The 10493-nt window shown below is 42.9% G+C and overlaps 2 protein-coding genes across 4 annotated transcripts in view; both read right to left on the bottom strand.

Annotated features, from left to right (window-relative positions):
- Positions 1-4321: 4321 nt before the first annotated feature.
- LOC124298662 (uncharacterized) overlaps positions 4322-10493 on the bottom strand; it is a 148972-nt gene continuing 142800 nt past the window's right edge. Inside the window, exons 1-2 of one of the 3 annotated variants that reach the window (XM_046750970.1) lie at positions 8496-9766; positions 4322-4534 (exon numbers count right to left, since the gene is read on the bottom strand). In XM_046750970.1, the coding sequence (XP_046606926.1) occupies positions 4399-4534; positions 8496-9649 (1290 nt within the window). In that variant the 5' untranslated portion in view covers positions 9650-9766 and the 3' untranslated portion in view covers positions 4322-4398. Of the gene's footprint in view, positions 4535-4692; positions 5627-8495; positions 9767-10493 lie in introns of those variants that run through there. The other 2 variants (XR_006906856.1, XR_006906857.1) reach the window with 2 other exon arrangements.
- On the bottom strand, positions 6849-8096 carry LOC124298663 (uncharacterized). The gene is made up of 2 exons (XM_046750971.1): positions 7858-8096; positions 6849-7791 (listed from the first exon to the last, which is right to left on the bottom strand). The coding sequence occupies exons 1-2, from the start codon at positions 7975-7977 to the stop codon at positions 6994-6996; spliced, it is 918 nt and encodes a 305-aa protein (XP_046606927.1). The 5' UTR covers positions 7978-8096; the 3' UTR covers positions 6849-6993.

Here is a 10493-nt window from a genome sequence, read left to right as displayed (position 1 = left end):
TTACAAGGTATCGACTGTTAGTTCTATAGACCACCTGGATCAATTGAGTACACAAACGTGTGAATCTGACATTCAAAAAGTCGTTGGAACCGATTGACTTGGGACATGACTCTGCTGGAATGCATCTGTTACCGATAGATATTTGGCCGATCGATGATGCGACTGATCCTTTCGCAGTCTGAGGGAATTATTCAGTACTTGGGCAAGAATTCAAAGTCATAGTTTGAATAAAAGTTTCAGCAAGCGACACGAATTTGTGATCTGTACGATTCTTAAGTCTTTTCCCACAAGTCAGGACCACGACGGTTGTAGACAAAACGAATATAATCAACAGGGTATCAATGCGGAGTGAATGGAAAACGCGAATTCCACAATTCAATATATAGTACATGAAGAAATGGATTTGAGCATTTTCTTTTGCCGAAATATTCACCAAAAATCAAAAGGGCCTTACCTTTTCTCCGTCAAAATACTTTTGGTCTCAGATTCGATTTAAATGACCCTTTCCTGACTAATCGGACCTCTAGGAACTCAGAAAACGCAGCAGAAAGAGCGTGGGATCAACAGGAGTGAAATTACGAAGGAAAAAGCCAGTGCTGAAAAATGTCGAAAACACAGGTTCCCGTTTTTCTGCTGTAACTTTTGATGCGTTGCTCGCAGCGTATCGAGACTGCGCCCAATCGATTTTTCTTGCAAAATTACGTCGGAATAGCGCCAAAAAGAATTTATTCCAGCACTTTTGAAATCCCGAAAATTTTCGCCAAAAACACAAAGGGGTTAGCCTTACTTTTTTTCTGGGCAAAAAACTTTTGGTCTCAGATTCGATTTGAATGACCATTTCCTGACTAATCGGACCTCTAGGAACTCAGAAAACGCAGCAAAAAGAGCGTGGGATCAACAGGAGTGAAATTACGAAGGAAAAAGCCAGTGCTGAAAAATGTCGAAAACACAGGTTCTCGTTTTTCTGCTGTAACTTTTGATGCGTTGCTCGCAGCGTATCGAGACTGCGCCCAATCGATTTTTTTTCGCAAAATTACGTCGGAATACCGCCAGAAAGAATTTATTCCAGCACTTTTCAAAATCCCGAAAATTTTCGCCAAAAACACAAAGGGGTTAGCCATACTTTTTTTCTGGGCAAAAAACTTTTGGTCTCAGATTCGATTTGAATGACCATTTCCTGACTAATCGGACCTCTAGGAACTCAGAAAACGCAGCAAAAAGAGCGTGGGATCAACAGGAGTGAAATTACGAAGGAAAAAGCCAGTGCTGAAAAATGTCGAAAACACAGGTTCTCGTTTTTCTGCTGTAACTTTTGATGCGTTGCTCGCAGCGTATCGAGACTGCGCCCAATCGATTTTTCTCGCAAAATTACGTCGGAATAGCGCCAGAAAGAATTTATTCCAGCACTTTTCAAAATCCCGAAAATTTTCGCCAAAAACACAAAGGGGTTAGCCTTACTTTTTTTCTGGGCAAAAAACTTTTGGTCTCAGATTCGATTTAAATGACCCTTTCCTGACTAATCGGACCTCTAGGAACTCAGAAAACGCAGCAGAAAAAGCGTGGGATCAACAGGAGTGAAATTACGAAGGAAAAAGCCAGTGCTGAAAAATGTCGAAAACACAGGTTCTCGTTTTTCTGCTGTAACTTTTGATGCGTTGCTCGCAGCGTATCGAGACTGCGCCCAATCGATTTTTCTCGCAAAATTACGTCGGAATAGCGCCAGAAAGAATTTATTCCAGCACTTTTCAAAATCCCGAAAATTTTCGCCAAAAACACAAAGGGGTTAGCCTTACTTTTTTTCTGGGCAAAAAACTTTTGGTCTCAGATTCGATTTGAATGACCATTTCCTGACTAATCGGACCTCTAGGAACTCAGAAAACGCAGCAAAAAGAGCGTGGGATCAACAGGAGTGAAATTACGAAGGAAAAAGCCAGTGCTGAAAAATGTCGAAAACACAGGTTCTCGTTTTTCTGCTGTAACTTTTGATGCGTTGCTCGCAGCGTATCGAGACTGCGCCCAATCGATTTTTCTCGCAAAATTACGTCGGAATAGCGCCAGAAAGAATTTATTCCAGCACTTTTCAAAATCCCGAAAATTTTCGCCAAAAACACAAAGGGGTTAGCCTTACTTTTTTTCTGGGCAAAAAACTTTTGGTCTCAGATTCGATTTAAATGACCCTTTCCTGACTATACGGACCTCCAGGAACTCAGAAAACGCAGCAGAAAGAGCGTGGGATCAACAGGAGTGAAATTACGAAGGAAAAAGCCAGTGCTGAAAAATGTCGAAAACACAGGTTCTCGTTTTTCTGCTGTAACTTTTGATGCGTTGCTCGCAGCGTATCGAGACTGCGCCCAATCGATTTTTCTCGCAAAATTACGTCGGAATAGCGCCAGAAAGAATTTATTCCAGCACTTTTCAAAATCCCGAAAATTTTCGCCAAAAACACAAAGGGGTTAGCCTTACTTTTTTTCTGGGCAAAAAACTTTTGGTCTCAGATTCGATTTGAATGACCATTTCCTGACTAATCGGACCTCTAGGAACTCAGAAAACGCAGCAGAAAGAGCGTGGGATCAACAGGAGTGAAATTACGAAGGAAAAAGCCAGTGCTGAAAAATGTCGAAAACACAGGTTCTCGTTTTTCTGCTGTAACTTTTGATGCGTTGCTCGCAGCGTATCGAGACTGCGCCCAATCGATTTTTCTCGCAAAATTACGTCGGAATAGCGCCAGAAAGAATTTATTCCAGCACTTTTCAAAATCCCGAAAATTTTCGCCAAAAACACAAAGGGGTTAGCCTTACTTTTTTTCTGGGCAAAAAACTTTTGGTCTCAGATTCGATTTAAATGACCCTTTCCTGACTAATCGGATCTCTAGGAACTCAGAAAACGCAGCAGAAAGAGCGTGGGATCAACAGGAGTGAAATTACGAAGGAAAAAGCCAGTGCTGAAAAATGTCGAAAACACAGGTTCTCGTTTTTCTGCTGTAACTTTTGATGCGTTGCTCGCAGCGTATCGAGACTGCGCCCAATCGATTTTTCTTGCAAAATTACGTCGGAATAGCGCCAAAAAGAATTTATTCCAGCACTTTTGAAATCCCGAAAATTTTCGCCAAAAACACAAAGGGGTTAGCCTTACTTTTTTTCTGGGCAAAAAACTTTTGGTCTCAGATTCGATTTGAATGACCATTTCCTGACTAATCGGACCTCCAGGAACTCAGAAAACGCAGCAAAAAGAGCGTGGGATCAACAGGAGTGAAATTACGAAGGAAAAAGCCAGTGCTGAAAAATGTCGAAAACACAGGTTCTCGTTTTTCTGCTGTAACTTTTGATGCGTTGCTCGCAGCGTATCGAGACTGCGCCCAATCGATTTTTCTCGCAAAATTACGTCGGAATAGCGCCAGAAAGAATTTATTCCAGCACTTTTCAAAATCCCGAAAATTTTCGCCAAAAACACAAAGGGGTTAGCCTTACTCTTTTCTTCATTTCTCGAGAATCAATTTATTAACCACTAATTACATCCCTAGGAATGCAGAAAGCTATCAAAAAGTGCATAAGATCAATAGCTGCGGGAATGCAGAGAATATGCTGAAGTTCTTTGTTTCTAGCATAAAAGCTAAGTTACGAAATCAAAAATTCTTGTTATGGCTATTGTGATGAAGACGAAACATAGCATATCCGTTGTCTGAAAATTATCCAGTTCATTCAACGCTCTAATGGTAGATCGACTTGTATCTTCGTTAACCTCAGTCGGTAATCAGCGAATTTAGTTATTTTACGAAGTCGTTCCGACTGGTTAGAACCAAGAAACAAAATGAGTCTGCTATTAAAAATGCGAAAGCTAGTTACCTACGGATGCGAACGGTACTTGTCGAACAGTTATCAACAGGAATATCCCATTGAAGGGTTTGCTAGCGGTGTCGTCGGTGTTTTCAGAGATCTCTTGAATTCTCAACTTGTTTGAATGCATCTGGTGTGCGACGCACGGTAATGTTATTGAGCCAATGCCAAAATCTTTTAAGGTGATTTATAGGTTGCGTTGATTTGAAACCTAATATCACCATTCTCCATACAGGAGGATAAAGGAAAGTACAGAAAAATACCTCGTTACAATTACTTTGCAGAAAACCGGCATGGCGTCTCGAACTCGGTTTCTAAAACGAGTCTGATGCAATCCTACCAAACCCGCTTTGACCTCGGTTCAACGTAGGAATTGTCCGAGTATAACGGCAATATACATTATAGTAATTACAAGCAATTACAGAAGCTCGGAAAGCACAATGAGCGATAAACGAGTCTATTTCAAAATGTCTCAGCATTGGTGGTAGGGGTGCTGGTTTTATTGAGAATATAATATATCATCATATCCAAATATACGTTTAAAGAAGTGTAAACACTGATCATTTCACTTCTTTTTTCCTTTCCCTTTTTCTTTTTTCTTACCGCCTTTCTTGTCCTTCGCCATAGGAGGGTCTCCCGCAGGTTCTACTCTGAGTAACTTTGGCAGGGGTGGAGTTTTTGGTTTCGGTACCGGAACGTGCCTGAAAAAATCGAATTGAACATGGTTACGCAAAGTTCTTAGGGATCCATAAGCTGCAATCTACAGGATTAGAAACGCTAACGAGTGGCAATTGATTGCGGCTTCATCAAGTGTAGTGTAAATGAATCACGTGGTCATATGTATATTCAAATTTATTACATGAAGGCCATTTGCACATCCTGCGTCGTTTTATCCCCCGTGACTTTAATCCAAATATTCGATTGGGTTCTAGGTTTCAGGAATAAGCCTTTGGTTGAACAGCATGGAACTTCGTCCAAAGCTTCCTGGGCTTTCAATTTCTTTTCCCAATCATCTTTCCACTTTTTCAGTCGTTCCTCTTCTTCCCTTTTGCGCTGCGCATTCTTCTCCTCTCCACCGTCATTCTGTTTCTCTTCTTTGGTACTCCCTTTGCCTCCCTTTTTACCGCCCTTCTTTCCTTTTCCGGCGTGCTGAACGAAGCTAAAGTGATCCGGGTTCTTCAGGTCGAATTTAGCACTCTCCTTTTCTCTAAATATTTTCGAGATTGACAAACGTGACTCTGTAACGGGGCTGTCAGTAGGATCCCGCTGACGATGAGTCAACAAGACACCTGCGATTTGTATTTTTAGTATAGCGTCTAATATAAGACGCTGGTATTCTAATGCGACGAGAACACATCCGGAAGTGACGCTGGCCAATGTGGAGTACGGGTTTACGACCTACGGGACATCAGAAACTGGCCTAATTAATCCATTAGCTAAACAGAATTAGCCTCAATTAGTCCCACTCAATGAGGACGTGAAGCCCACGTATCATAAGCAATAATTCGCGATCTAAGGAACGTACCGTCAAACGGCACGTTGCTCACCGTATTAGAGTCATCGCGGATGACGTGTTTACTTTGGGTGTTGATTCAGTAAAAAAAAAGTCTCTAGCACTTTGGTTAGCTCTACTTTGTCCCGTGATTCTTTAATGCAGTTATACAATTCATTTTTGTATCAAGTATATGTAAGTATAGTCTTATAAAAGTTACCAATTTTTCTAGAGAAACCTGTGGTTGCGATTGTCTGTAAATCATCAGTTTAGAATCCATTACAGGAACTCTGAAAATTTTCTGTGGGAAAAAACAGGAATAAGTGGACGAATAATATGAAGTGTCAATTTACACTATCGGGCATTGGTTTGATCGATTGTGAAAGTTTGATCAATCTGTCTCACAAGTGGGAGTATATTCAAATAGAGACAGCTGAGAAATGATTAGATATAGAGATAAATATAGAAAAATAGGTAGATTTGATTGCAGATTGCGACAAGAAATTGTTTTCATTGAAGAACCTGACTTTTAACAAAAGTAAAAGGTTATTGTACCTACGATCAGATACATTGAACGATGATGAATCAACTCATCCGAATAGATTTGAAGGCCACCAATTGCTGTAAACGAATTCTATAGCTAGCGCGCGATTAATTACCTTAATGACAATTCTTTTCAATCAGTTATGTATCTGCAGCTGCATGAACCAATTCTCATATCGCATTATTGATAGCAAATCATACTGATACCATCCAGATTAAACCTGACAGCGACCGCGTCGAATTGAATTTAGTGCTGTTGGGGGAACGATTGTGCAAGTATTGAGTATCTACAGAGTTTCCGCCGATAAAGAAATAATTTACGAAATTCGAACATCACCCCACGATGTGAAGCTAGCGGATACACCGATCACACAGGCCTGCGATGGTTTCCCACCTACAAATCTGAGTAGCAATTTTGGTATGTATTAGGTACGAATCTTGTATTCGTGACTTGTATAAAAATAAATCTCCATGTGCTGTACCTAAATACTTAAAAAAAGAAGCATTATTACTTAAGGGGGAAATCAAAAGTATATTTCGCAGACCTGTGATTATTGATCGTGAGATTAATCCTGGCTTCGGGAACATTAGGTACAATATTACTATACCTAGTTGTACCGTTAATTCACACACAAGTTAAGTTTTTGCACGTGAAAGAGTGTTGCGCAATGTGAACGCGCACGTGGGATTTCAACTTAATTCTTAGTGTTCACTGTAATGGTTATAGGTACACGTTTGTTGATATAACAGTACAACGAAAGCCGGAATAGTTGTAATACCGGAGTTTGGAATACAAAAATAACGTTCATTATGTGAAACACAATACCTGATGATTGTGATGATTGTTTAGACGCCAACGGCTCGAGCAACATTGACACCAATTAGATGTGACGCAAAATTTTGTCCGAGAATGAATGCTGACGTGATAAAAGAACCAATAAGCAGTGGTCTTGGATATCCGTGATATTGTATATTCAAAAATGATGAAAACATTACAGAGTCTGAAAAGACGCTGGTGCTTCACTTTCTTCACTTCGTATGTGTTGCTAAATCGACATCGTCTTGGGAACGTAGGTAGATCGAATCCCAACTCTCACTCTGCGGATGAAAACAGTTCCAAGAGTATCAGTTGCAGCCCTTTCCTTCCTTGGCGGGACATCCGCACTTCCGGGTCGGTTGTCCGTACGAAGAACCGAAGGAATTTTGGGGGGTGAAGGACGTCGCGGGGGGGCACGGCTCCGGGGGGCATCTTTGAGACGGACAACAGGGTCGAGGGCCGTAATCGGGAGGTTTATAATTAGCCGGGGACCGAGGGGCGGGTTGGGTTTGTGGTGTGGGACAGCAGGTCCTAGGGTAGGCTTCACCGCTGCCCCGAGAATTGGCCTGAGCTTCGCGGGCACAGCAGCATTTGGGCCCTGGATTATGGGGTACAATCATACCGGAGGGTAGTTTTTTGCACTGGTAAACGGGACTGTTGGCAGCCCCTTTGAAAAGGTAGGGTTTTTTGTTATGAGGTATCTGGAACTGGGTGACGATTTTTTTCCCGAAACAAGAGACCCTCACGAAGACGGTCACCTCGCCGACGTTCTGACCAGTCGCCGTGGTTATCTTGAAGGTCTCCCTCATGGTGCGAGAAGGATTGCCAGCCTCGAAGACGTGGTGACTTAGAAGGGCGTTGAAGAGATCCTTGGCTTGAATCTGATGTGTACCGATCAGCATTACGTCGGGCAGAACTCCCGGTGGCAATTTTTTGTAGACTGACATCGTCACTGGAAAGGTGGGCAGTGGTTTTTCCACGACGATCGATGGTAGAGCGAAAAGACAGGATTTACCCTTCTTGAAATACTGGACGTCACCACCGACGCATGTGCATCCGTCGGACGATGCCTCTTGGCAAATGTTTATTGGCGGTAAATTAAGCACCTGCGGAGCATCGTTAGCAAATAAATGGAAAAATAAGAAACATGGGACACCGTCACTGTATCGTACCTGAAAAGACACACAAGTCTCTACGGGTAGCATGTCATCGTGCATGGCGCGGACTGAGGGAATGTTGACTTTGTCGACGAGGAATTCCATGAGGAAAAGTTGCTGTTCCTGACCCTCCATGGTATCGGAGGTGAATTATTTATTCAACCTTTATGTATCAGTTGATTCTTGTCAATTTAGGCATGTGAACGTACGAATTTACGGTGTTCGGTATTTTGACAAAGAGAAAATTAGGTTCAATTACGACATGTCGTTGATTGACGAGTGACCTGAAGTGTGACCTATTTATAACAGCATCCTAAACTATTAAAGCTTCACAATGATGTAAAATTCTTACGGGGTGGATCGCAAATTGGTACAAAGATCGATGTATCAGCTCGCTAATTTTTTTCAACAATCTTATCAGTAATAAAGTAAACGACGGAAGGGTTTGACGATTTAATTGTATAGATACACAAATCAAGAACGGACTAGATGGAGTAGTCGGAAGTCAGTACCCGAAGTATAAGATGAATTAAAATACCGATTCTTTGACCCCTCCCTATTTCTTCCCCTTTTTTCCTTTTCCCTTCCCCTTCCCCTTCCCCTTACCCTTCCCATCCTTATCACTGTCGGTCTGTGCCTCGCGTGTCTCGTACCTAATCGGGGGACGTCGTTCGGGTCCTTTGGGCGTCCGCATCTCGAGTTGTAAATCGGACTTTTCACCCTCAGCAACAAGTCCCTTCTTACCGATCCTCAGAATAAAAACATCGTGCTCAGAATCCGGAGGGTTGTTGGGCCCCGTTGCCTCAGACTCGGGAACAACGGTGACCGTCGGCTGTTTGCTACCATCCCCGGCGTCAAGGAGTCCCGAAACCTTGAGGACGACCGCCTTGCCGCAAGGACCTCCACGACTCGACTGAATCGGACCACTACCGATGGTCGGAGATGGGTATGAAGCCGAAGTCTGGATCGGGGACTTGATCTCGGTCAGAGCCGGCGACATGGGACGAGCAACGGCCCCAAAGCTGAGGCCGCAAGGGAGGCAAGAAAAATGAGGTGGTTCGCATATGGGACACTGTCCCAGTTCCTCGGTGGATTCACGACAGATATCAACGCTGCTCGAGTTTATCATCCGACACTTGTAGGCGAGTGTTTTGTCCTCGATTTCGTCCCCCCTGAAGAGAAAGGTCGATTGTTTTTCGGCCTTATCCGGAGGGGCGTCGAACTCCGTCACTATCGTTTGACCGAACGCGGACAGTCTGGTGTATAGGCTTATTTCACCTACCATTTCACCGTTGAATAGCAGTGGATATTCACCCTCGCACGACTGCGGTGGTGGTATCTGGTTGTCCGAACAACATTGGAGGTCGCATCTTAGCTCGGCGAACTGCTTGCTCAGGTCGATAAAGCTCACGCCAACCAAAACGTTCGGCTTTATGTTATCCGGCATTTTTTTCTGTACTATCAGAGCGACGTTGAACTCGGATATCTTGTTTACCACGACATCCTCGGCGATCGCAAACATCACCGATCTTCCAGAGTAGAAGTATTCTATTTCATCGGCGATCCCGGCCTGCGGTTCGAACATCGGATCCACAGGTGTAACCTCTATACTGTCGTCGTTGAAGGTTAAGAATCTGAAGCACACACTCGTCGGCACGAAGAACATCTGATTCAATTTAGCCAATCTCTCGCCGGATATACTGTGCACGAAAAATTCAAGCAGGAACAGATACTGTTCCTTCATATCCGGCGTCTCGTTCTTCGTTCTGGTACCAAAACCTGCACTGGGCCTCGGAGGTGCCTGCATCTTCAAACCGGATATTCTTACTTCCAAGCTCTGTCTTCACCGCGTTGATATTTTCAACTTTCTTAACGCATTCGGGAATAGGACTTGTCAATTTTCTTGATAACTTTTTTCACCCATTCTTCCGACCGAAAATCGACCCAAGATATGCGTCTGCTTTCCGAAAAGTTGAGGAGTCCGTTTATCGCGTATTCAAGTTGACAGGTATCGATTTCTCGAATTTAATAAGTTAGCTGATCTAATTATCTCGATCCCTGTTTGAAGAAAGACTCGTATCGATTCGTTAATACGACTGTTGCTATAGATACTAACAAACATTTACGATCGGTGAAGAAGTCGCAAGTCAAACGTGAATCATAATATGTCTTCAAGTGGCAAAATGGATAAAATAGAAACGATTCCGTTTCACGTATATAGCCTCGGGAGGAATTTTAACTCGATGAATTAATCATTACAGCGAATCGCATCATCATGTACTTTGTACGCATGTATAAAACTGAGAGATCCGTAGCTCATTCTCCCGTCAATTTTGATGCCCGAACGATTCTTTTTATATGGATAGTATCCAGAGCCCGAACCTGTGGGACATTGCATCACTGACGTGTCGCCAAGCTATCTAACAGATGGTGTATTCTTTAACGGTCGTGTTGGTCCAACGCATAAATGTGTTGCCAAGCAGTTATCACCGATCCTACGTGGGCCTGGTAAGTGAACTATCTGTATTGACAGATCAATTTGCAGATAACCAGCTTGGAATGATAAGCTAATGTAAAAAAGACGTCCGAGTTGCCAAATGGTAAACCTTTCGTTATTGTACTCTGCTACACCTACACAAGCATTGGCTGGT

The sequence above is a fragment of the Neodiprion virginianus genome, chromosome 2, assembly GCF_021901495.1.
Source record: "Neodiprion virginianus isolate iyNeoVirg1 chromosome 2, iyNeoVirg1.1, whole genome shotgun sequence".
In the NCBI taxonomy this organism is placed as follows: domain Eukaryota; kingdom Metazoa; phylum Arthropoda; class Insecta; order Hymenoptera; family Diprionidae; genus Neodiprion; species Neodiprion virginianus.
This window is presented reverse-complemented; position numbering and strand designations above follow the sequence as displayed.